The 27,683-nt window shown below is 39.4% G+C and overlaps 2 protein-coding genes across 2 annotated transcripts in view; one reads left to right on the forward strand and one right to left on the reverse strand.

The window, feature by feature from the left end:
- SHC4 (SHC adaptor protein 4) overlaps positions 1 to 27,683 on the reverse strand; it is a 141,946-nt gene that overhangs the window by 51,357 nt on the left and 62,906 nt on the right. The window contains exons 3-5 of the mRNA XM_012442380.2: positions 19,673 to 19,736; positions 12,923 to 13,042; positions 861 to 914 (exon numbers count right to left, since the gene is read on the reverse strand). Coding sequence (XP_012297803.2) covers positions 861 to 914; positions 12,923 to 13,042; positions 19,673 to 19,736 — 238 coding nt within the window. The remainder of the gene's footprint in view (positions 1 to 860; positions 915 to 12,922; positions 13,043 to 19,672; positions 19,737 to 27,683) is intronic.
- On the forward strand, positions 6,629 to 8,337 carry EID1 (EP300 interacting inhibitor of differentiation 1). The gene has a single exon (XM_012442381.3). It carries the CDS (start codon positions 6,695 to 6,697, stop codon positions 7,268 to 7,270), a length of 576 nt encoding a protein of 191 aa, XP_012297804.3. The 5' UTR covers positions 6,629 to 6,694; the 3' UTR covers positions 7,271 to 8,337.

Here is a 27,683-nt window from a genome sequence, read left to right on the forward strand (position 1 = left end):
TGTTCCCCTTGTTTTCTTGACATTACTGATGCTTAGCCATTATGAAAGTCATACTCTCTCCTCTTCTAAACTTTCATCAAAACATACAGAAGGTTAGAAGAAGAAAGAGTACAATAAAAAGACCCATAATGTCGCGGAGTGGCAAAAGTATTCTTCTGCTCCCTCAGTTTAAGCAGATTTGCTTCTTGCTCAGTTGCAGACTCCCTAACTTCAAAGCCCCCCTCCTTTTTCTCTGGTCCAGAAATGGCACAGTGAGGAGTCAAGGAATGATACTCCATTCTGCAAAGTAGGCTTGGAGAAGTCCCACACAATTTCTTGGAAATGAGTGCCACGCGACCTCTTCTTGGTAGAGAAGAACTACAAGTTCTTTCTTCCCAGTTCATTCCCCTATGAGTTTCTGCAAACCTGGTGGCTCATTCCAGATTAGACTTAGTTGCCTTAGTTGATATACGGGTCCAGTTGATTAGTAGAGTGTGCTAGAAACTCCGCATTGAGAAGAATTCTAAGGAAGGATTGAGGGACACATGTATGACATACTTGCTTTTCATGACCTAGATATTATCCACAAGAAGCTTAATAGAAGATAACTCCATGGCTGATAACACAATGGAACACTATTAGCTCATCTACTAATCCAAATATCTTAAAATTTAGTGATAGGAAATATTTTGCCCAAAGCAAATTTTTTATTATCTGCTACATGTAGCTATTCACAGACTGTAACAGTATGTTAGGAAAAGCACTGTAGTGGCTAACACAGTTTATGTAAAACTACTTTTATTTTATTTTATCATACAGCCCCAAATGTCAAGAAGTTCTTTTAACTCTTATAAAAAGAACTTTTGTGAATCCATACTTACAGGATCTCCTCCAGAGGCAAACGAAATAGACTGCATATGATGATTTGCGATAATCTGAAAAACATAAATTAAGCATGGATGCTAATATAAATTAATCATTATTTCTAGTTATATACAGTCTAACATAATAGACTTACATTTGTTTCTTTTGTTTTTGCCTAATCAGCATCCTTTTGGAAACTATCCCACTTACACCCTATAATAATCTCATTTAAACTGTGGGATTCCAGTGATTTTGACATGCCCATCTCACTGCCCTTGCCCACCCAGGTGGAACGTTATCTAGGGCTAGCTAATCAGAAAATAACATCTCTCCGGATACAGCAGAGCCTATCAATGTCTTCTGGGAAGAACTGAAATGAATAATAGGAGAGAAAGCATCTCTCTCTGCCATTAAAAACTACGTAAGGCCAAAGCTTCTGGGGGCCATAATCTGCTGCCATGTGAGAAAGGTCTGCTGGAATATGAAGCTTTGTTTCTGATGAAAATCAGAACTGAGAACTAAAAACAGGAAAAAAAGTCTGCTGGTAACATATGTTCCATCACTTGAACCAATACATTTCACCGTGTTCCTTTATATTTTTGTTTATTTTTGCAAAAGTTAGTTTGAATTTGATTTCAGTCATTCACTACTAAATGTATAGTGATTAAGGCACGAACATTAAGACTTTTAATATGAAGCAAGACTAGCCAAGTAAACTGCATTAATTAGCTAAGAAGATTGTCTTTTATTTGAGGGTCTAGGATTGCTTGTTTGGACACCACCGTGTAATGACCATTTGCAGAGATGTATTTGTCATGCTATTTTGAAGGCTGATTAAAACACCAACTATGCAGCTATTGACTAATCCTGTTTTCAGACTCGTGTGACAGAATCTACCAAAGCTGATTAATAAGATGACCAAGCAATTCTATTTCTAGATGTATATCTAACAGAATTATGTAAATATGTAAAAATATTCTCCTCAAAGAAGATAATAACTGCCCTGTTCGTAACAGCCCTAAGGAAACGATTCCAATGATAACTATCGTAATATTCAAATGGTGGCATACTATACAGCAACAACTTGCTTGTTGAGCAAAAGAAGCCTACCACAAAGAATATCTGCTGCATGGTTTAATTTATATGAAGTTCAAAACCAGGGAAAATTACTATATTTGAAATCAGAATCGTGGTTATTTCTGGAGCACAGGAAGAAGCGGCAAATGGTTTTCTGGGATGCTAGAGTTTGTTCATCTGAGTATTGGTTATAAAACTGTTCATTTTGTGATAAGTATTATGAACTTATTATGTGTACATTTGTCTACATTTATATTTCAGTAAAAACAAAGTCAATATATAAAGATCAATGTCATTCCCATATATCAACAATAGCCAATTAGACACTGTATTTGGGGGAGAAAGTTATACTTGTAAGAGCACTTTAGTATAAAACTAATAAGAATCATGTAATACTTTTTGGAAAACTTCATTGAAGAGTATAAATAAGACCTGAACAAGGAGAAAGATATATATCACTTTTATGGATGAGAATACAGTATTAAAAAGGTGTCAATCCTCCCCCAGATTAATTTCTAAATTCCAGGCAATTTCAGTAAAAATGCTAACAATAGCATTTATAGAACTTTTTAAGCTGCTTTTAAAATTCATATGGAAGAATAAATGTGCAAGAAGAGCTAAAGCAATTTTTAAAAGAACAAACAGATAAGAATTCCCTTATCAGATAATAAGACATATTATAATATTATATTCAAGATACTCCTAAATTCATATGAAAGAATAAACGTGCAAGAAGAGTTAGGGCAATTTTTTAAAGAACAAAGACAAAATATTCCTGATCAAACAGCAAGATATATTATAAAACTATAGAAATTTTATTAAGAATTAAAAGTCTATGAACAGACTCATGTATTTAAGAACTTTTAGTTTTTGATAAATATGACCCCAAGCAGCAATCAGCCAGAAATTATGTGTCCATGGTTAGGTGAACTACAGCCAGGGCTCCCCACCCCCGGGCCACAGATCAGTACTGGTCCGTGGCCTCTTAGGAAGTAGGAGGTGAGCAGCAGGCAAGTGAGAGAAGCTTCATCTGTATTTACTACTGCTTCCCATTGCTGACATTACTATCTGAGCTCTGCCTCCTGTCAGATCAGCAGTGACATTAGACTTTCATAGGAGCATGAACCCTATTATGAACTATGCATACAAGGGATCTAGGTTGCCTGCTTCTTATGCGAATCTAATGCTTGATGATCTGAGGTAGAGCTGAGGTGGTGATGCCAGTGCTGGGGAGTGGCTGCAAATATAGATTAACGTTAGCAGAGAGGTTTGACTGCACAGAGACCATAATGAATCAATTGCTGGCAGACTCATATCAAAACTTTATCAGTGAGTAGCAAGTGACACTTAAGCTGCATCTGGTGGCAGACTATATAGTGGCAAGTGAGTTGATGTACTTCAGTTGCACAGTTGTAGCTGGGGGCAGGCTTTAAGTCAGAATCTGACATTTATTGTAGTTTGTGCCTGGCCTGCCCATTATTTTATTTACCACTTCCATCCATGCCCTTTCCTGCACTGTGCACTTTCTCAGTCACAGTTTTGGTAAGCCCATAAACTCACCCTAGCCAAAATGAGTAGAAAGGAGAGCTTCTTTGAAAAGGGGGAAGGATCCGGTGATTAGGCAGCAGAAGACTTTAAGACCGCCAACAAAAAGAAAGCTGCATTTAAAAGAAAATACCAGAAGTCCTATTTACAATACCGGTTCATTGCAACAGGTGATTCACACTCTCCAAGCTCACTTTGTATAATATGTGACAAGCGGCTATGCAACAAAGCCATGAAACTGCTTTGTCACATGGAGACCAAGCACCCTGCATTAATAATAAGACTTTGGGGTTTTTCAAAAGAAAAAAATGTGAAAACAAAGAAAAGAAGAAATTATTGAAGGCCACCGCTTCATCAATTTGTCTGCACTGAGAGCGTCATTCTTAGTGGCTAACCACATTGCTAAAGCTAAGAAGCCCTTTGCTATTGGTGAAGAGTCGATCTTGCCTGCTGCTAAGGACATTTGTCATGAACTTTTAAGAGAGGCTGCAGTTCAAAAGGTAGCATGTATTTATCTTTTGGCTAGCACCACAACTCGATGTATTGATGAAATATTACAGGATAATGAGGCACAATTGTTAGAGAGGATTAATGAGTCACCGTGGTATGCAATCCAGGTTGATGAGTCTACCAATGCTGACAACAAAGCAAAATGCTTTTTCGTGTGTGATATATTTTTCAAGAGGATGTGAATGAGGATATGTTATATGCACTTCTGTTGCCAACCAGCACCACAGCTGCAGAACTATTCAAGTCTTTGAATGATTACGTATCATGAAATGGAATCGGTCATTTTGTGTTGGTATATGCACAGGTAGAGCAGCTGCCATGACTGGACGGCATTCTGGTTTCACTACTCCGGTCAAAGAGGCCGCTTCTGAATGTGAGTCTATGCACTGTATCACCCATAGAGAAATGCTGGCTAGCCGGAAAATGCCACCTGAACTTAACAAGGTTTTGCAGTATGTGATTAAAATTATCAACCACATTATACATGCCCTTAACTCACATCTGTTTGCGCAGCTCTGTGAGGAGATGGACGTGGAGCACACGCGTCTTCTCTTATACACAGAAGTGAGAAGGCTTTCTAAAGGTACATCACTGGCCGGAGTTTAGAGAGCTGCTTCAGAGACTTCTTTTGAGAAAAACAGTCCCACTAGCAGCACATTTCATGACATCAAATGGGTCACAAAACTTGCTTACTTGTATGACATAGTCAACCTGCTCAATGAACTCTGTCACTTCAGGGAAGAATGACAACTGTGTTCAAATTGGCAGATAAAGTGGCTGCATTCGAAATCAAACTGGAAACATGGGGGTGACAAATGAACACTGGGATTTCTGCTGTCTCAAACATTAGCAGATTTTGAAAGAGACTGAGCCAGGACCTTCTTACTCCCAGCTGATGCATGATTACCTATCTCAGCTTTCAAAAGAGTTTGAACACTACTTCCTGTATTAGTCAGGGTTCTTTAAGGGGACAGAACTAATAGATTAGATATATACATATATATAAAGAAGAGTTCATTAAGTATTAGCTCACACTATCATAAGGTCCCACAATAGGCTGTCCACAGGCTGAGGAGTGAGAAGAGTCAGTCTGAGTTCCAAAACTAAAGAATTTGCAGTCTGAGGTTTGAGGGCAGGAAGCATCCAGCACGGGAGAAAGATGTAGGCTGGGAGGCTAGGCCAGTCTCTCTTTTCACATTTTTCTGCCTGCTTATATTCTAACCGAGCTGGCAGCTGATTAGATTGTGCCCACCTAGCTTAAGGGTGGGTCTTCCTTTCCCAGCCCACTGACTCAAATGTTAATTTCCTTTGGAAACACCCTCACAGACACACCAAGGATCAATACCTGTATCCTTCAATCCAATCAAGTTGAATCTCAGTATTAACCATCACACTTCCCATTCACAAAAGACGGAATGGATCTGTGACCCTTTTGTGAATAATCCAGGTGAATCCACTTTGTCCATGCTAGAAGAGGATCAACTGCTTGATATTGAAAATGACAGAGCCCTTAAAAGTATGTTTGAGACTTTAAATCTCTATATGTTCTCTTTTTTTCTTTTTCTTTTTTTTTTGGTATCAGGATGATGCTGGCCTCATTCTAAACGTTCTCATTAAAGTCAAGGAGGAATATCCTGAGATTGCCACAAAAGTACTGAAAAGCCTGCTTCCATTTTCAACATTCTATCTTTGTGAGGCAGGGTTTTCTGCAGTAGCAGCAACCAAAACGAGATTACAGAATAGACTGGACATAAGCAACACATCTCGGGTGTCACTGTCTCTCATCACTCCCAGATGGAACTGTCCAGTTGCAGGAAAAGAAGCTCAGGGCTCCCATTGATTCTACATTATGGGGAGTTGTATAATTATTTCATTATATACTACAATGTAATAATAATAATAGAAATACAGAGCAGAATAAATGAAATGTGCTTGAATCATATTAGTATACATAGTCCTATAATTCATAGAGGTATACACAACTTAAAAGATTCAGCTTTTAAGTTGAAGATAGGTAAAACATGTTTTTAAGAAACACACAAAATAGTATTTTTTCTATGAATAAAGATACACGTATATGCAAATAAAAAGAATTTAAAGAATACACACCGCATTGATAATAGTGGAAAGATACCTTTCAGGAGAAAAGAAATGGGACCAAGTATTTCTTCACTCTAACTTAAAAAAAAAAAGTACAATGTATCTGTTGTTTGTGAATTTAACTTTTGTAATGACAACACTAAACGACAGAATGAATTAGTTCTTAATATGCTGATCTGTGGTTATGGATGTTGTCTGATTTGGCGATGTAGATTTAGAAGTCATCAGCACATAGATAAATTGCCCAAGGGAGGAGGAAGAAGGGAGGGGAGGAGCATTAAGTGTTACGAAAGCCACGGTAGGTTATTTTCCAGTTTGCAGCATCACAAGCAGCAGTATGGTTAAGTAACACAGAAACTGTAATACTTTTGCACGCAGGATCCCTAGATACGAAGCTCTAATCGATGGAAACCCAGCTCAAAAAGCGACACCAACACCCGGGGAGAAACACTGAGCTACTCCAATCGCAGTGGCGCGCCAAGCAGGAGGCGGTACCTGACGACTACGCCTGCGCGCGTGGTTACGCAAGCTCGCAGCCTTTGCGCACGCGCACAAGCGCACGGCCGCGCAGTTTCTATCTTGCTGAAGGCTTTTTCCGAGAGGTTGAGCGGTTTGCACAATGTCGGAAATGGCCGAGCTGTCCGAGCTGTATGAAGAGAGCAGTGACCTGCAGATGGATGTGATGCCTGGCGAGGGTGACCTTCCGCAGATGGAGGTAGGCAGCGGGAGCCGGGAGCTGTCCTTGCGTCCCTCCCGCAACGGGGCCCCGCCACAGCTAGAGGAGGAAGGCCCAATGGAGGAGGAGGAGGCCCAGCCAATGGCGGCGCCAGAGGGGAAGCGGAGCCTTGCTAACGGGCCCAGCGCTGGGGAGCAACCAGGCCTGGTGGCGGGCGCAGACTTCGAGAGCGAGGACGAGGGCGAGGAATTTGATGACTGGGAGGACGACTACGACTATCCGGAAGAGGAGCAGCTTAGTGGTGCCGGCTACCGAGTATCAGCCGCTCTTGAAGAAGCCAACAAGATGTTTCTGAGAACAACCAGAGCAAGAGAAGCAGCCCTGGATGGCGGGTTTCAGATGCATTATGAGAAGACCCCGTTTGATCAGTTAGCTTTCATCGAAGAGCTTTTTTCACTGATGGTTGTCAATCGTCTGACCGAAGAACTCGGCTGTGATGAGATTATTGATAGAGAGTAGTTATATGCTGTTAAAAGAGGAGGAAACTACTTGAGGAGGGACCCAATTTTCCGCTATCTTTTGGGTTCATTCCAAATAGTTCTGTGCCATTGAAAAACTTGACCTTCAAAAAAATGTGTTTTTCAGAATAGACGACAATAGGATAGTGACTGCACAGTTGTGAAAAAAGAAGAGAATCATTAAAGAAAAAAAGATGTTTAGACTGTTGAAGTCTGTTCTCAAGAATGTCCTAAAACACCAATGACTTTGACTTTGTTATTGATCCAGATTATTTTCCTTGCATTGAGGAAAATATCTTTCATATTTGTTTTGCTGTAAAGATGGTTTTGCAAGAATAAGTCATGACCAAGACAAACCCAAGACAAGAGCCCACTGATACTAATTATATGAGAAAAAAATGTATCCAACTAGGACACGTATCTTTTGAGTTATTTGGACTGAAAGCTTAAAAAAACTTGCAAAATTCTATTTTGTGATTTATTCAAGCCGTAGTTATCAAAGGCTAAATTTTCAGTGTAAGATAAATGGAGTAGTCTTCATTATCCCAAAAGGATGAGTAAACTCGAATATATATCACGTGTATATGTCTTAAGATGTGTTTCCAAAAGCATCTGAAATTTTGTTTGTACACGTATCTTGATCATTTATAAAGCCACTGTGATCTATAAATCAAGAAAATCCATTGTCATGACCATTTTTAAAAGTCAAAAATTAAGACATCCTTAATTAAAAAGTTTCAAATCTAGACATTGTGTGTGAATGTACAAAGAAAAACCATTTCTAATGCTGTTATATACTAGAGAAATTTTGTTTTGCTTGCTGTTTTAACTTGACGGGTGAAAGACTTCAGTTGAACTTCATATTGTAAGAACTGTTAATAAAAGTTGTCAAGTAAAAAGCCCTATATCTAAAAAGACTTTATGAACAGTTATTCTCTCAACTCTTAAAGGTTTTAAACCTGCCCAGAAATTACCTTGGTATCTGAAGTTTCCCTCTGTCTCCTCCTCTTAAGCTTGTTGTTTGTTATGCACCAGCATTGGAAATAATAAAATTTCTTGTTCTGTGTATTTTGTTTGGCTAATCGTATTGCATACATACTTTCTCTGTATACTACTTTTTATTGTATGTATTATTGCAACCACTTGATTTAAACGTAGTATTAAGGGAAAATGATCCAGCTTAAGATATCTAATTCACAAATTAGTTTCTGGAAATTAAACTTTGTAAATTAAGTTTTTACCTATAAGAATTTGCTGGTCTAGGAAAACCTGCCCTATCAATGAGCATGTTGCTGTGGTTACCTTACTAAGATGCTGAAGTTTTAGGAGAGTAATTACATCAGAAGGCTATGCTCAGCAAAATGAGTTTATCAGCAGGTTTTATGATGAGTAAAAAGCTTCCAGATGCTTCTGCTCCATTGTAGCAGTAAAGAACGTATATCCAATGCAACAGGACAACTCAGAGTCTAATTTATTTTACGGTCATCTGTCTTTTGGGGAGAGAGATCTGTAAAAGATAGGACTGTGACAAGGATGATCCAAATTGCTCAGACACTAGCTGAGTTGGGAGGGAGAGATGGTGGAAGTAAAATGTTGGTGCTTAAACTTCTTAATCTTACTATCTCTTCCACTGCTTTCTCAGCCTGTAGCAGCAGTCAGATGAGTGTAGCCAGGTAATTAATTGCATGCATGATGTAAATTAGCGTGGGTGGGGGTATGCCAGTGCACAATAAACTGGCTGGTTGTATTTACCTCCAGATCTTTATCTTTACCAGGAAAATTTACCTTTACTAGGAAAGATAAACTCTTGAAAAAAATCTGAGGTCTACTAACTAAAAGGTTGTGATTCTGTTTGTCTCTGGGACTGAGTAGCGCTCAAGAGGTGGGGTAGGAAACACTCCCTGTTGCATCCGAAGGCTATTCTTGGGGAGAAAAACCTGGGCTCTGCAATTGACTCAGTTGTTTTTCCTCTCTTAAAAATAGGCAGTAAGCTGAGAGACAATAAAAATTGTAAATATTTACTTGTATTTATTGAGAATAGAAAACTAACATTTTAACACCCGTTTTAGGGGTATAAAATCATTTGTATTTCTTTTATATGCAGTTGCCACAGACAAACCAGACTACTTTAAAATTTGGGTTCTATTTATTTAGCTCAGTAACCGGGAAATTAATCTTTGTGGCTCGGTTCCTAAACTGAAATAGGGGCAATTGGATGTACCTTATAAATTGTGAGGACTAAATGCCGGGGGGAGAGAGAGAGAGAGGAGTGTGTATGTCAGTCATTTAAGGGAACTAGAGAAAGGAGTTCTGCGGAAATTCTAACCGGTTTTGCAAGACAGGAAATTTAAAGAAGGTTTTGAGTATGCAGTGTGATTAGGGAGAGTTTTCCAAATTTATCCATATGTATTATAAATGTTTGGTTAAATCAGATAGTCCATATTGGCTGTCTTCAGGCCACAGATCTATTTTGTTTGGTTCATGCTTATAATTTTAAGAGACCACCATCTCAGTACAGAGATACCAGCTAAAAATCTAGATTTTTACCATTTTATTTTGAGATGGAGTCTTGCTTTGTTGCCCAGGCTGGAGTGCAATGGCTCAATCTCAGCTTATTGCAACCTTCACCTCCGAGGTTCAAGCAATTCTCCTGCTCAGCCTCCCGAGTAGCTGGGATTACAGGCGTGAGCCACCGCACCTGGCCTCTTATTTATTTTTAAAGTAAAACATCTGGGAGCCTTTGACCACTAGACCTACATAGCAAAAAAAAAAAAAAAAAAAAAAAAATCTGATTCACCTTTAGACAAGGAAGGTATTCTGTTTGCCAAGTCCCCTGGTGTTGTCTCCCCAACATAGAGGCCAGGTAGCATTTTGACATCTATCATTGGGCCTGCATCATTGTTTCTTTTTTTGTGCTTGCACAGTTTGCATTACCTACCTGGCTTGTAAATATTTGAACTTGCCTCTCCTTATAGATTCTAAAGGATGTCTCAATTTTCTGCCTGTTTTACCTTAACTCTATTACCCTTCTGAATTCAGTACCTGTTAGAGTTGTAAAAGTAAGTAAAGAATTATTGGGAGTTTGAGCTGCTGAGACTCTGATATTTTTGCTTGAGACCCTAAAATACTATATTAAAGTATGTCAGTAAAGTATGTTGCTTGAATTTTAAAACAAGGAAATACATAAAACTTACCCTTGCAAAACTGTATTTTCCCATCCTGAAATATGGTAATATTTTAAAATTGCAAGCATTGCATGTTTAATATTTTCTGCCTCTGGAAGTTTATAAAATATTTTTTGGGAGTGAATGGTTATATTCTTGATGTTCTTAGTGACCAAGATAAGTGTGAACTATCTGATCCATAAATGCTGTCATCTATGAATATATCCATAAACTTGAACCTGTTTGTTTTCAGTCCAAAGTATATCTTAGAAGTTAAGTGGGGGTGGGGAAGGCATTAGTATTTCTTTGTATTTATTTTAGAACTTCCAGGGGTAGTGTTAAGGATTTAATTAATCCTTTTCTTGTGCTGTATCCACAAGGTCTCTCATCTTTGCTGCCTTCATTTCTTAAACATTTTAGTTGCCTTTCTCAAGGGACATAAAGCTTCTTGAGTTGAGGCCTCTACAGTGGCACATCTTTCCCCCATACCCCCCAGCTATTTCTCCTAGGCCTGCAGAAAAGCTCAAAACAGTTATTCAAAATCACCCCTCAGGTCTGAGATAAATGAGATCTTAACTTTGGTCCGTATTCCAGCAGTGGGCTGAACACAACGCCATTCCATGCCACCAGGGCAGAAAAGATGTGGATTACTCTCAAAGGCACATCATAGTACTATTGTTATTGGTAATGAAAACCACCCGTTATCCTCACCTCTGTTTTGCCTGAAAGATGATGGGTGGGTAGTAATACTTTGCCCTAAAGAAGGGATACTGAAGGGGAAAGAGAGGCTGAGAGTAAACTGCCCTACCACTTCCACCACAATTCCATTCTTCATAAATTCCTCATTCATTTCTGGTACCCCACAGGGTCATTTAAAAAAATGATCATTAGATTCTGCCCAAAAGGCTGTCATTCTAATAGCTTTGGCTTTGCCTACTCAGTTCCTCTCTTACAAAATTCTGAGATAATCCATGGGCTCCTCTACTTAGTTAGATCGCATAATTAAAAGCATTGAGCTTTCATGTACCATCCATGTGAATGAAAACTAAGAATAAATTTTGCATCTATGTAAGTCTTGAAGTCAAAATGTCAGAATGACTGAATGAATGTTTCACCACCCACATGTGTTGCATCTTCCAAGTGCAGCCCAAAATGTTATGTTCTCATTATACCAATGGTATCACCACTCTTGGAAGATCAATCAGGACGCAACTAGATGAGAATTTATTTGTAACTGTTTCATATTAAGTATTTTCCTCTAAGGTGTTATATACTACTGCATAAACAGTATATTTTATTGTTTTTTAATTTAGAAAAAAAAAGCCCTCAAAACCTGTTATGTTACTGATAATATTATAATCTTATGATTTTCCTATTAAGTACTGAGTATATGAAAAGTTCTCAGAGAATATTTGAGTAAAAATAATAGGTATCATGTGACTGGCACATGCTATATAATTTACATCTATTATCTAATTTAATCTTTTGAAAAGCCCTATGAGATACTTACTGTTAAATCCAGCCTCTCAGACCTTATAAATAAGTACCATAATCCTCATTTTACTGAAGAGATAAACTGAAGCCGAGTGGTAGGGTCATTCGTTAGTAAGTGGCAAAGCCAGCATTTCAACCCGTATGTAATCTCAGAGCTTTTTAGCATGTTATTATTGCCAAGTACACATTAAACCTTGATCAACAGCACTCCATACAGTAAAACCTTACATGTAAAGAAACTTGAATCACAACATATTAGACAGAGAAAAATTAGATCCTAACATACGTATATAACCTAATAGAAGGCATATAGTCTAAGAAATTAAAAGCAAGCCAAACAAAATGTTCTGGTTTAGGTACATATTTAGCCCAGTGCCTATGTATCTTCTACATTTGCTTCAGCAATGCTGCTCTGTGAGAAATGAGGTTCACAATGAAAAATTAGGCACACCACAGTATCATAAATTAATAAGGAAGAAGACATTATCTTTTATATAATAACATTTTAGAAAGCTGCTCAGCCACAAGAATTGGAAGAAAATATTTTCTGCTTAAATTTCAGTTCACTAGAACATTAACCCCAACATCACCTTTCCCCTTTGTCCCTCATCTGCACCCTGGCCCAACACACAGTCTGTTAGTTGTGATAATGGAATTAATTGCTTTCCATTAGGGGAGGGTTGGTGGAGACATCAATGACCAATTCAAGGATGTGAGTTGCTAAATGATATTTTCTATGTTCTTTGCACCTTAGTTCTTCATTCAAAGCCGGTTAGGTAGGGGCACGTATGTAGGTGGTTACATGCCCCAGTGATGGGTTAGTAATGCTGCTGTTCTAATGATTGTTATGCATAAATCTTTGGCAGATTTTTTTCACTTGTGCTGTATTAAATTGTAGGCATACTCTGTATAAAACTTTATTCTCCTTATTATCCCCAGGCTTCTCTGGAAAAATAGATGATACGTTAAACTATAAATGAGATTCACGATCTTACCTGTTGGTTGTCAAGATTCATCAGTGTGAGACTGCATGTTGAGATGGTCAGTTTTATATTCATTCCTGAAAACTGAAGATTACTTTTGCCAAGAACTGTTGATAGGAACTTAACTGGAGCCTTTAAAAATTAAAAAAAACAAAAACAAAACCACTGTTAGGAAGTTTGTTACAGAACGAATGTTTTTTAAATGTTAAAAATGAGTCAAAGTCCAAACTCTTCCATTGTATTTTACTTTACATAAATCAAATAAAAGGGAATGATTTTTTTTATTAAATAAACATCTTTTAATAATTAGAATGCAGCAAATTCTTTATTAAGTAGAGAAATTTAGGCCCTCAGAACTTTCTCATAGTTTCTCTCCTCTCCAAGTGCTGGGAGTGGGCTCTTGCTTTAATGTAAACAAATTCCTATGAGAGTTTAGAGCAGCTGAACTCTTGAGTCCTTTTCAATACTACAAGTCTAAAAAAGGAAAATTTGACAATCCACTGAATCTAATGCTACAGAAGGCACTGATAAACACTTTCCAATTAAGCACCTGCTTCCTTCTTTGAAGCCATGCCTGTTCCTCCTTCATCTTTCCCTTGCCAGAGTTAAAAAGTATTCTCTTCCAGTCTAATTGTAACCTTCAGATAATCATGTCTGAAATTCTACCACTGGCCACTCTTTTAGGTGAAATCATTGTTTTCAGAAGGTTCCAAATATTAAAATGAACAAATATTACTAGGAAGGGGGTAGCCCATTCCACATTAACTCATTAATAAAGATGATTTAATTTACTAATAGAAATTTAGAGAAAGATCCTGAGGAAAGGGACATGTTTTGATAAAAGTAAAAATTCTGGACCAGGCATTTCTTAAGGAGAGGAGGTCTGGGGGTGTGGTGAAGAATCATGAGAGCAGGGGGTACCCAGAAATTATAAAGAAAAGCACTGGGGTGATAAGTTGGGAAAGAGGTACGAACAGAGGGGTGAGAGTTTGGGCTGGCAGATTTCCTCAGGCAGAAATGCCAGTTACCAACTGATTACCTTGGACAAATAACCTTTCTAAGCCTCAATTTCTTTTTATATAAAAAGTGGCAGTAAAAACAGTAGCCACCTCATAAGGGCTGTTGTGAAAATTAAATAATAACTGGAGAACATTTAGCGCAGTATTTGGCTGCGTACGTGAGAGCTGTTATTATTAAACAATTTTTGCCCTTTCTAACATTAAAAATTCTAAGAAATAATTTGAGAGATTTAAGTGCTTTGATGGATGTTTGGATTAAGTCTTGAAATCCTCTGCTGGAAAGTGGGCCAGTTGATGCAAATCAGTGATTCCTCAGCATATGGATCAATACTTTGTGGCAATCAGTGAAAACACAATTTGTTTCTTTCCTAGTTTTGCTTTTATATTACTCTCATTTGATTTGTTCTGGAGCCATACCAAACTGTTAAACGCACACTGTTGAAATTTAATGTATAGTTTTATTTTAATTCTAAGCACATTCTAAAATGTAGTGCAAACAACGTGAGGAATGCTTAGCCCTAAACCTCACAGCTATCACCACATCGTAAAGCTGACTCTTGGTCTACTTTCTTTGCTTCTAACACGGTTCTGGGCAAGGCGAGCCACACAATTCAGGGAGTTTGTGTTTCCCACAGTGATTTTATTTAACAGCAAATCGCTCATTTGCTTCTCTAGAGTTTCTTTTCCATGCTAGTTTTAAAAATATTATTATGAAATACAAATTAAATTATAATACTATCTCATAGTCAAAAAGCATTTTGTTATCTGTAAAGAACTTTTACGTTAATCATCTTAATTTTGTTCTCACCATAACCTTAATCTCATGAGAAATGTCCAAAATATATCTATTGTATAGGAGACAAAGTCTTTCATCTCTTTATTAGAATGTCCTAATAAAGACTAATGGAAGAGAAAGGAGTGGAGAGCATACAGGATGGGCAGTGAGGCAACTGGGATTCAAGTCCCAGGTGTGATCCTAACTTGTCAAGGGACCTTAGACAACCCCAGACCACCCTCAATGTCTTCATTTACAAAACAGGAGCAATAATGCTAAATCACTTCTGTTCTTCTACCTCTAGCCATGGGAGGCCTTAGCAGAATCAAATTTAGCATTAATAATAAAGTATATGGAAATGCATAGTGTGCAGTGAAGTGCTAACAAACTGTAGTGGTTATAATTACTACTTTTAAAATGAATGTTGGCAATTTCGCTACAGGATTTCTCCTTCAAGAAACAGATAGTGGAGAAACTGCAGACCTTGGCCTTGGGAGAGTTCACTATGGAAGTGAGAGGAGAAGGGAAAAGAAAGGGGAGGCTGAGGATGAAGGATACTGACCGACTTTTACTAAACAGTAGAGGCAGGCCTGGCAGAGGTGCTTATCCACATTTTACAAACGAGAAAAGTATTAAGATAGGGAAACATTAACTTACTGTATCTGGGTCAATGTATTGGTATTGATATAACAGCCTAGCTCTTCGTACTCTATATTGCATAGTCTCTCAGAAACCCCCAGTTCTTTCAGTTATTTCTTAACCTTTGGACTTCAAAACTCATGGGACATCATATAAATGGATAAATCACTTATCCATTAGCACTCCAAACTACTAATAATGCAGTATCTGACAGACCTACACGAATCAAACAAAGATCTGATTATATTCAATTGGCCCTAAATCGTTTTCTGGCTCCCTCACCCTAGGGCAGATGCTTGGCAGAAAAGCAGATAACATCATGATTAAGCGTGTAGATGCTGGAACCAGACTGCCTGGGCTTGACCCAGCTCCTCTACACACTTACTGGGTCACTGAGCAAGTTACTTAACCTCTCAGGGCCTGAGTTTCCTCATCTGTAAAATGGGGATAAATAGTAAGACCTGTGGCTAGGTTTTCTGTGATGATTAACAAATATAAAAAACACAGCATATCAAAACTTACGGGATGCAGTGAAAACAGTGAGTGCTAGGAGGAAAAATCATAGATATAAACGCTTTTATTAAAAAAGCAGAAAGATCTCAAGTCAAAAACCTAACATCGTAACTTAAGGAACTAGAAAAAAACAAAACCAAAACCTAGCAGAAGGAAAGAAATCATAAAGATTAGAACAGAGACAAAAGAAATAATGAATAGAAAAATAGATAATTAAACCAAAAGTTGATTCTTAAAAAAGATCGATGAAACTGACAAACCTTTAGCTAGATGAACTAAGGCAAAAAAGAGAAAAGACTCAAATTACTAAAATCAGAAATGAAAGGACCATGAGAGAGTACTGTGAACAATTGTATGTCGACAAACTGGAGAACCTAGATGACATGGACAAGTTCCTAGAATACCTACCAAGATGAAATCATAAAGAAATGGAAAATATGAAGAGGCTTGGTGAGAGTATGGAGAAAGTAGAACCCTTGTGCATTATTGGTGGGAATGTAAAATGGTACAGCTTCTGTAGAAAACAGTATGGCAGTTCCTCAAAAAATTAAAAATAGAATAAACACATGATCCAGCAATTCTACTTCTGGGTATATAACCAAAAGAATTGAAAGGAAGGTCTCTAAAAGATATTTGTTCTTGTTTTTTTTTCTGAGACGGAGTTTCGCTCTTGTTACCCAGGCTGGAGTGCAATGGTGCGATCTCGGCTCACCACAACCTCCGCGTCCTGGGTTCAAGTAATTCTCCTGCCTCAGCCTCCCGAGTAGCTGGGACTACAGGCACCCACCCCCATGCCCAGCTAATTTTTGTATTTTAAGTAGAGATGGGGTTTCACCATGTTGACCACGATGGTCTCGATCTCTTGACATCGTGATCCACTCACCTCGGCCTCCCAAAGTGCTGGGATTATAGGCGTGAACCACAGTGCCCGGCCTCTAAAAGATATTTGTAGCTCATGTTCATAGCAGCATATTCATAGTAGCTAAGCTGTGGAAGCAACCCAGTGTCCATCCACAGATGGATGGATAAGCAAAATGAGTGTATACATACAATGCAAAGTTATTCAGCTGTAAAAAGGAAGTAAATTCTGACATCTGTTATAACATGGATGAACCTTGAGGACATTATGCTAAGTGAATTAAGCCAGTCATTTCTGTCTCTATGATTTTGAGTACTCTACGTACCTAGACAGAAAGTAGAATTGTGGTTGCCAGAGGCTGAGAAAATAGGGGACCTGGGAGTTATTGTTTAATGTGTAGAGTTTTAGTTTTGCAAGACGAAGAATTCTAAAGATGGCAAATGGTGATGGCTGCACGAAAATATGAACGTACTTAATTCCACTGAACTGTACACTTAAAAATGGTTAAGTTGAGGCCAGGAACAGCGGCTCACACCTATCATCCCAGAACTTTGGGAGGCTGAGGCAGGCAGATCATGAGGTCAAGAGATTGAAACCATCCTGGCCAACATGGTGAAACCCCGTCTCTACTAAAAATACAAAAATTAGCTGGGCATGGTGGTGCATGCCTGTAGTCCCAGCTACTCAGGAGGCTGAGGCAGGAGAATTGTTTGAACCCTGGAGGTAGAGGTTGCAGTGAGCCAAGATCACACCACTGCACTCCAGCCTGGTGACAGAGCAAGACTCTGTCTCAAAAAATAAAAAATGATTAAGATGAGGCTGGGAGCAGTGGCTCACACCTATAATCCCAGCACTTTGGGAGGGCAAAGTGGTCAGATCACTTGAGGCCAGGAGTTAGAGACCAGCCTGGCCAACATGGCAAAACCCCATCTCTACTAAAAATACAAAAATTAGCTGGGCGTGGTGGTGCATGCATGTAGTCCCACCTACTCAGGAGGCTGAGGCAGGAGAATTGTTTGAACCCTGGAGGTAGAGGTTGCAGTGAGCCAAGATCACACCACTGCACTCCAGCCTGGTGACAGAGCAAGACTCTGTCTCAAAAAAAAATGATTAAGATAAGGCTGGAAGCAGTGGCTCACGCCTATAATCCCAGCACTTTGGGAGGGCAAAGTGGTCAGATCACTTGAGGCCAGGAGTTAGAGACCAGCCTGGCCAACATGGCAAAACCCCATCTCTACTAAAAATACAAAAATCAGCCAGGCATGGTGGCACATGATTGCAATCCCAGCTACTCAGGAGGCTGAGGCATGAGAACTGCTTGAACCCGGGAGGCAGAGGTTGCAGTGAGCCGAGATTGTGCCACTGCACTCCAGCCTGGGTGATAGAGTAAAACTGTCTCAAAAAAAAAAAAAAAGGTTAAGATGGTAAATTTTATGTTATGTATATTTTACCATAATAAAGTGGAGAGAAAAGAAAATTAAAAAGCGTAAAATGCTGGAAAGAGTCCCTGGCACATATTAAGTACTCAAGATATGCTAGCTGTTGAAGGAAACTAGCTGTTTTTCTGTTTTTCTCTTCAAGTGTACTTTCTGGATAGATGATAGCCAGGTTTGCTCTGTTTTATTTTGGGGTGGGGAATCCCTGCTCCTTAAATGAGAAAATATTGCCTGTTAGTTGGAATCATCCAGTTGAAGCATCCTAATCAGAAATTGTGAGAAGCAGGAAGAGGCTAGAGATTATTTTGGAACCATGGGTTCTGTCAAAGAGACTAGTCATAGAGAGTCCTTAATAGGATTTAACAGCCATTTGTCAGAATGTTTCATGCCATGTGATTCCTCTGAGTCACTCTGGGTGGTACTAGGTTCAGTCCTATGTAATATAATGAAGAATGATAACCAAAAATGGGGCAAAGAATGATAACCAAAAATGGGGCAGAGCAGTATAGAAATAGAGCCCTATGCTGGGAATCTCGCGACCTGGCTTCTACAGCTGGCTCTGACCTTAATCATCCTAGTGACTCAGGCAAATACCATCTCTTATCTCAGACTCAGTTTAGTAGCTGGCAAAATGAAAAGGTTAGACCAGAAGATCTCTTAAAAAAACCCTTATCTTAAACAGTTTGCAATTCTATATGATTTATGTAGTCATCCTAAGAGCTTTGCATTGTCCCTTTGGACTTTTCAAACCAACAAAATATTCTAGGACTCATAGCTTAATAGCAATAATACTAGCTCCCATTAACATAGAAAGCCTAATAGATGCTAGACACTGTGGTAGGTAGTATGTAGACATCACTTCATTGATTTCCTACATAATCTTATAAAGTAAGTGCTATTTTCTCCCATTTTACAGATGAGAAAACCAAGGATCCAAGAGGTTAAGTGACTTGTCCGGGAGTCCACCGTTTGCAGGTGGCTGAGGCAGGGCTTCAATCGAGTCTGTCTAACATAAAAACTTTTGCTTTCTTTCCACAGAGAAAGCTACTCTACCCATGCGTTATTACCTCACCTTTACCACTATCCACATGTATACTCAAAAATAGGCCAGGAAGCCTAAAAAGTCTTAAATGTTAAAATGCAGAATACATACATTATAAAATGTGGAAATTGGAAGGCACTAAACTCCCTAACTCCACAGGAAATAAGAACAGAGTCTCAGCAAGATGAGATCCCACACTCAATGGTCAGTAAGAGCCAAGTCTGGCATCCCTACATTTCTGAGCTAAAGCCCAGGGCTTTCTCCCCTCTGCAGCTTGAGGCATCACCACATCACAGTGTCAGGCAACTTGGAAAGAGTTGAGGGTCAAGAGCAACTTTAAGTGCAGCTCTGATATCATGTCACATGACAAAGGCCAGGTGGGACCTTGGGTTATATGGTGGGATGAAGTAACAGCGATTTTCATACTATCTCTGCCATAGTGAGGGAGACGTAAACAAGGAAACCACATCAACATTTACCTTTCGCTTTTTAATGGCTCCATTCGCCCCGGGGACAGCTTCGCACAGGCGACTTATTGCTTCCCTAAAGAACAGAAACCGTATCAATAAAGTCTTAGCATACTACCTCCACACAGTAAGTGTTTAAGAAATGTTAGAAATTATCACGGCCAAAAGGTACGCATACATAACACTGAGTCCGACACAAATGATATTCTCAGACCCCCAGGAGGAAATGCTGTACTTACTCCTTCTGCAGGAAGACCTAGCAGCACCCTAATACTGAACAGTTGCTTTCCAACAAGTAGCTCTGCTACTATTCGCTTTTTACCACCTCTGTTTTTCTGTGGATTTTCAGATTTTGTTTTTTGTGTTGTTGATTTTTAACCAAAAAGGAGGGGCAGGGCTTTGTTGTCTGGAAATACTTCGCAGTTTTACCTTTAGCAAAATCATCTCTGCAATGTTATGAATAAAAAGCTTCATAGTATCTCAGAACTAAAAATAATTAAATACAGAAAGAACCTGACACTAGAGGAAGTTTAAAAGGATCGGGAGAATGTTGATTTCAAGGTGGTCTCAAATGGAGTTTTATTGACTAGGTTGCTGCTAGAAGTCATTGAGCTTTCATGTAATTTCACAGAAAAAATCAATATCAAATTTCCTCCTTTGCTTACTTTTCTGCCCTTCCTATATATTGCACTTCCTGAGAGAAAGGCACCGCTAAAATAAGTAGTTGCTCCTTAATGGAAGTGGTGAAGGAATCGGCGCCCTCCTTTCCAGAAATGCAGTTACAACTAAAAGCTTTTGTCTCTGGGACTCTGAGCATTCATAACTGCCCAAGCTTTCACTCTGTGTAATTTGAACCTTAGCCTTGTGGCTTTCAACACATATATTAAACTTTTCACAAGGCAAATGGAAATCTCTTCTGGATTCCCCAGAGATCATTGTTTAAATTAATAAACTATATTCTCTCACACACACCAACACACATATGCATGCAACATTGTATAATTGTTTTTATATATATTATATTTCATGATAATATTTTCTATAGTTTAGATTCCCAAAGGAAGTGGGGAGAGGTCAGAGAGAGGAAAGCAGACCCATTTTTAAAACTACAGCTATGATATGTTGTAGTGCAGAGCAATGGCCTTCTAGAAGAACTTTTGAAAGGTAAGTAGAATTCCCAAAGATTCTAGGCATTATTTTGCACTTAAAATGCGCATTTTAGCTCAGATCATTTTTTCTATATAAATCAAACTCTTCTTCAAGGTATTATTTTGTCTGATTTTTGCATAATTATCTGCAATCAAAGGATAGGATGGATCTTTGGTTAGCATATATTCTCAGGATTTCATATTTATTGTTTCTCCAGGGTTCTATGCTTTGTTCTCTGGAGTCAAATAGAAGGATAATACAGAGGGCTGGGCTCTCTGGCTTGTTGATTGATTTACGTTTTGAGTCATCTTAATGATTACTCAATAATTGGTAAGACTCATATAATTAATCCAAATTGGCACTGATACTGCCAAAATACCTAGTCCAGGCACCCCACTCTATTGACAGTATTTAATAAAGATAAGATAAGGCAGGTCCTTTACTGCATGAGAGTAATTTGGGTGTTTTGGTCTAAAAAGTTGACTATAAATGATGTGAAATTGAAGTAAAAACGAAGGTGGATATTGATGCTGCCAAATATAATAACAATAATAAAATATAACAATAATTGTATGCCAAATATAATAACTTCTTATTAGAAGTTATTAGTTTTATATAGCATCATGAAATTTCACACTGTTTTCCCACACATTTGTTTTCTTCATTCTCACACCAGTTATCTGTATCTTCTAACAAGTAACGCAGTGAATTTAAGTTGAAGGGAATGCTTTACAGCATGAATGCCTCTCAAAGAGGTTTTGAAAGGCTAAAGCTTCCTGGCAGAGAGGAGATTGGAAATTCCAGACAGAGGGAAGAACATAGGTCAAGACACCAAAACACAAAGTATCATGACATGAGGGGAATTACAAGTACTTTGATATCACTGGAGCATAACATATGGTAGAACAAGAGTGAATATGAACTAAGAGATAAGAGTCTGAAAACTGTTTCTGTGAAGTACCAGACGGTAAATATTTCAGACTTTGCTCTTTTGCAAGGACTCAACTCTGCCATTGTAGTGCAAAAACCAGCCTTAGACAATATGTAGACAAGTGAACGTGGCTGTGTTCCAATAAAATTTAATTTATAGAAACTGGTGGTGACCAGATTTGGCCCATGGGCCATAGTTTGTTGACCCCTGGATCTGATAGTTCACACAAAAGGAAAGAGAAATCATTTGGTTTTTTAAGATGGGAAAATATTCACATTCGTTATAATTTTAAAATTGAAAATTAAAACAAGATACTTCACTCTTTTCCAGTGTTGGAAAAGATGGGAGGGAAATATTCTGCTTTAGGTATATTTATTCATTGCCAGGGGCCTTAGTATTAATATAATCTTTCTAAAGTCAATTTGGTAAAAGTTGACAAATGGCAAAATTTATCAGAGCATGAGCTGGGCATGGTGGCACACACTTGTAGTCCCAGCTACTTGGGAGAACTGGTTGAGCCCAGGAGTTCAAACCTGCAGTGCCACTGCACTCCAGCCTGGATGACAGAGTGAGACCCTGTCTCTAAAAAAAATTTGTTTAAATAATTTATTACAGCCTTTGACAAGGTGGGGAGAAACCTGTATTGGGATAGCATTGAGTATATAAGTAAAAGAAACACTTCAAGTAAGAAACCAACCCAAAGTCCTGTGATATAGAGATAAAACATATTAAAATAAATATGGCCAGTTGGACTACAGAAATATGAAGAAGTCTATATTAATTAGTATGAAAACAGTATGTTCACATTGGTAGCAGTTATATAAAATTATCATCTGTAAATAGTAATATAGAAAGAGCTTATATACTCTGGCTTGGTTTTAGGTGGTTTTCTTTGGGGGGGTGCTGTTTTGCTTCTGATTCAACATTGTTACAAGGTAAACAATGTTATGTTTTACTTTCATTGTGCACTTAATTGGATAAATAATCTTTTAAAATATTGAAAATAATGCAAAGTTAAGTTCCTTCAGCAGGAGTTTTGCTAGTGTGAGGCAAAGGTGTTGAGATGTGAAGGCACATCAAAGACGTCCCAAAGGACAGGTGACACCCAGAGGTGGGAAAATGTTCACGCTACGGATGCTAACAGATGTTCTTACTTCTCTCTCTGCTCCCATTCCAGCTTAGTTTTAACTCCTCCATCTTTGTAGCCACTAAATCCAGATTTGCTTTTTCAGTTTTTTTAGTTGACTTAACTGTTTCTATTCCCAAAAGTTTCATAAAGTTAAAGAAAATCTTGAACAGGTTTAGCAAAGCCTTTTAGAATGGTACACTTTGCAGTCGCAGGGAGCCCGAGTTTCAATGAAAGAAGAGCCCCTATTTATATTTATTTATTTAATTTTTTTGTTCTTGTAGAGATGGGGTCTCACTCTGTTGCCGAAGCTGGAGTGCAGTGGTGTGATCATAGCTCACTGCAGCCTCAACCTCCTTGAGCTCAAGCAATCCTCTTACCTCAACCTCCCATGTAGCTAGAACCACTACAACCGGCAAGCACCACCAAAATTGGCTAATTTTTTCTTTTCCTTTTTTATTGTTTGCAGAGACAGCGTCTCCCCATGTTGCTGGGTTGGTCTTGAACTCCTGGGCTCAAGTGAGACTCCCACCTCAGCCTCCCAAAGTGCCGAGATTAGAGGCGTGAGCCACAGCTCCGGGCCAGTCCCTTTTCACTGAGCACTCTCTGTGGTCAGGCCCAGAGGTGAGCACCTTACATACATCATTTCATGAGTAGTAACAATAACATTCCAAGGTAGGGACTTTACTCTTATTTTACCAATGAGGAAACTAAAGTTCAAAGAGTTTAAATAACTGTGTCCAAATAAAGCAATTGATGGGAGAGACAGAATGCAAATCCAGTTCTGACTTCAAAACTCACAAGCACCAGGGAGGAACCATATTGCTAGATGGATGAAAAGGAGGGAGTCCTAGGCTCTAGAGACTAGGGGAAGTAGTATACCGACTGTCCTTTCCGGGCTCACTCTCGTTAACACCAGTGTGGCTGGCGTAAACTACCCAGGTAAAAGGACAAAGTGTAGGTGCCAACTCTGGAAAAGGCTTACTCGGGATGCCTCTGCCCTTCCCCAGCCCTCTGCTGTTTATGCGCTGGCTGCCACCTCCTGGAAGAAATGAGCATCCAGAACCAGGCTCTGCCCACGTGGGCAAACACACATGAGTGTGCACTCACACACTCACTCAACCGTACATTTGAGGCATGTGAGGTTTTACAGAGTCCCCAAAATCTCTTGATGTACAAAACTCTGCTCAAAAGAAAAAAAGGGGAAAACTTTGCTGAGGAACTTGCTTTAAAAAGTAATTATTACCCAGGCATAGTGGCTCACGCCTGTAATCCCACCACTTGGGGAGGCCAAGGAGGAACCCTTGAGGCCAGGACTTTGAGACCAGCTGGACAACATAGTGAGACCTTGTCTCTACAAAAGAATTTTTTTTTAATTGCCAGGCATAGCAGTGCACACCTGTGGCCACGGCTACCTAGGAGCCCGAGGCAAGAGGATGGCTTGAGCCTGGGAGTTCGAGGCTGCAATGAGCTAGGATCACATCACTGTACTCCAGTCTGGGCGACAGAGCAAGACTCAGTAGTAGTTACTAATTTTTTTGAATTGGAGACTCTAAGATGAGCCATGCCTCTCTCCAATAAAAGATCTATTTGTACAGATTTTTCTTTCTTCTTTTCTTTTTTGAGATGGAGTCTCGCTCTGTCGCCCAGGCTGGAGTGCAATGGCACAATCTCGGCTCACTGCAAACTCCGCCTCCAGGGTTCAAACGATTCTCCTGCCTCAGCCTCCCAAGTAGCTGGGATCCCAGGTGCCTGCCACCAAGCCTGGCTAATTTTTTTTTTTTTTTTTTTTGAGACGGAGTTTCGCTCTTGTTACCCAGTCTGGAGTGCAATGGCGCAATCTCGGCTCACCGCAACCTCCGCCTCCTGGGTTCAGGCAATTCTCCTGCCTCAGCCTCCCGAGTAGCTGGGATTACAGGCACGCGCCACCATGCCCAGCTAATTTTTGTATTTTTAGTAGAGACGGGGTTTCACCATGTTGACCAGGATCGTCTCGATATCTTGACCTCGTGATCCACCCGCCTCGGCCTCCCAAAGTGCTGGGATTATAGGCGTGAGCCACCGCGCCCGGCCCAATTTTTGTATTTTTAGTAGAGACGGGGATTTCGCCACATTGGCCAAGTGGGTCTCGAACTCCTGACCTCAGGTGATCTGCCCGCCTTGCCTTGGCCTCCCAAAGTGCTGGGATAACAGATGTGAGCCACTATACCCGGCCTGTACAAACTTTTCTGTTCCATTTAAGAAGGTCCGCTCCTCACCGCAAAGCTCCCCAAAACACTCTGCGGACCTCTTAGAAATCACAGATCCCAGATTAAGAATTACCGTTTAACTTAACCTCTCAAAATCCGCTTGCCTTGCTGATAGCAGCGTTAACAAACCTCCTGAAATCCCAGCAAGGCAGAGAGATGCCCGCATTTTGTTGCTTTTGTTCACAAAGATCTTTTCTTCCGCTACTACTGGGACCAAGACATTAACTGTAACATTTTCAAGAACAAATAGTGCTTTCAGTGGTTTTCTGGAGTCTCAGCCACACCCTTGGGCCAACTTTACAAATGCTGAGGAAAAAGAAAAAGAAAACAGAGTTGAGAGCGATTTCTCCTGGGGCTGAGGGCGCCCCGCCATTCTTGCAGCCCAAGCAGCTGCGCTCCTGCAGAACCCTTTTGGAGCCAAGTGGCCGTGAGACTTTCTCCAGCCAGCAAACACTCAGCAAGTGTCTGCTCTTAGAGGAGCAGAATTTTTGGAGTTTCAATGGCTAAAGATTTCCATCTTGGGAGCCTGTATTGGAAAGAAAGAGAAACGCCCCAGAGCACCAACAGTGACCACTTTGTTTATTGTTTCGCCACATGAGAGGGAAGGGGAGAAGTGGGCTGATGTAAGAGAATGAGAATGCCGTTGAAGATTTGCTTTTAAGCATATAAAACCCTGCCTACGCCATAAGACCAAAAAAAGATATTTCGTCTGTCTTAACAGAGTCCAAACTAATCACCAAACAAAGCCACCTTTCTTCACCAACTCCTGGCCACTACAGTACTTAAGTTGTAATTCTTCTGTGTCTTTAACCCTTAAACAGTTAAGCTCCTCTGGAAGCGATATCACCTAACACGCAATACACGCACACACACCTCTCTCTCTCTCTCTCTCTCTTTTTTTTTTTTAAGTTTGGAATCACAATCCAAGACAAATGGGAGCATTTAATGGGAGGAGAGGCTGTGGGGCAGATTTTTTTCTGGTGAATATCAAGATGCAGCTCTTCAGTCAATAGGAAAGCCAGAAAATGTGCAACATGAAACCAGGCAAAGGGGCCCAGCTGGAATGATTAAAGGCAATGATCCCCACATCCCCCACCTGCACACACACACACACATGCACACACACACTCGCATCTATAGTCACATCCACAGTGAAGCAGTATTTTCCCTGCAATAGGAATAAGAATAAAATTTTGTCAGTTTTGTCCCTTCAAATAGGAATGAGAATAAAATTTTAATCGCAGCAAGAACCTTTCCAAAATAAAAAGTCAACACTACTCAGTCAAAACAAATTCACCTGCATTTCCCAAAGGACTTTTTTTTACTTTCATCTCCAACGTAAGTCCTTAAAGAAATCAGTTAACAAAGTCTAAGGGACACGTTGCATCCTGAATGTCTCGGATTGCCTTCTTATTGGGAATGAAGAGACTGAGTAATTCAGACTGCACATCTGTGTGGTATTATGCTGTTCCGATTGTTCTAGGGAAACCAGTACCATCTTTTTTTAAATCTTTGCCTCCAGGACAGCAAGGCTCAGTGATCTATGTGTTCAATTTTGTCCAGCTTAGTGAAATTAAAGACATCCAAGAATTTGTGAAAACCCTCAGACAGTACACTTTAGAACAGGAGCCTGCCTCTGTAGTGATAAGCACACAATGAATGCAGTCAATGCCCATAGACCAGTTGAAAATGGAAAGCTTCAAACTTTCTTTGTGCTATTATCGAGGGGCATCACCCGTGCACTCTAGGAGGGCGGACTCAGCTCATAAAATGCATCCTTTCACTTTAGAAACGGGCACCTCAAGTCCCAGGATGGTCAAATAAAACCTTTCAGTACTGCCCACAGCATTTATCCCCACACTGACTTTAGAATCAGATTTTAAATGTACCTGAATTACATTTAAAATCTGATTCTAAAGAACATTTGTTATCCAACCCAGCTCAGTAACCAGAGGAAATGGGTTTGTCTGTCTACTTCGTGATTCTGCCCTTTAGCTCTCATGCAAATGCAAACCCATTAATCACACTGGAATGAGGTGAAAGACTCTCTTGTCTGGAGATTGACATCTCCCCTATAAATCTCACTAGGTCACGGTATTAAAGTGCTGTTTTTCTCCTGTCCCCACAGTGATTTCTTGTAATACAATCACGTATCTCAAAATTCAAACACCCACACCCACAAACTGATGGCTTATAGGCCTTATAAGTGGTTAAGGAAATAACAATAATAGAGTTGGTTTCATATAAAATACATGGGAATTTGTAAATTCAAAAGATTGTTCTTCTTCACTTTAAGATAAACTGGGCTTCTTTAAAACAATTCTGTTTTCGACAAAATATTCAAAATATTATGAAGGTGTGTCTTTTGGAGTTAGAGTGCATTGATGCATAATGTGGTCACTTAAGAGCCAAAGCTCATTTTAAAAAAACGAAAACAGATCTTATTTAGTCACTCACTTTATTCACTTGAGTTCACTTTAAACGATGTATATCTACTTCCAAAAATTCTTCAGCAAATACTTGGAATTTTAAAGATATTTAAAACAGTTTGGCCAGGTGGTAGGCAAA

The sequence above is a fragment of the Aotus nancymaae genome, unplaced genomic scaffold, assembly GCF_030222135.1.
Source record: "Aotus nancymaae isolate 86718 unplaced genomic scaffold, 86718_ANA_hifiasm-v0.15.2.pri h1tg000062l, whole genome shotgun sequence".
In the NCBI taxonomy this organism is placed as follows: domain Eukaryota; kingdom Metazoa; phylum Chordata; class Mammalia; order Primates; family Aotidae; genus Aotus; species Aotus nancymaae.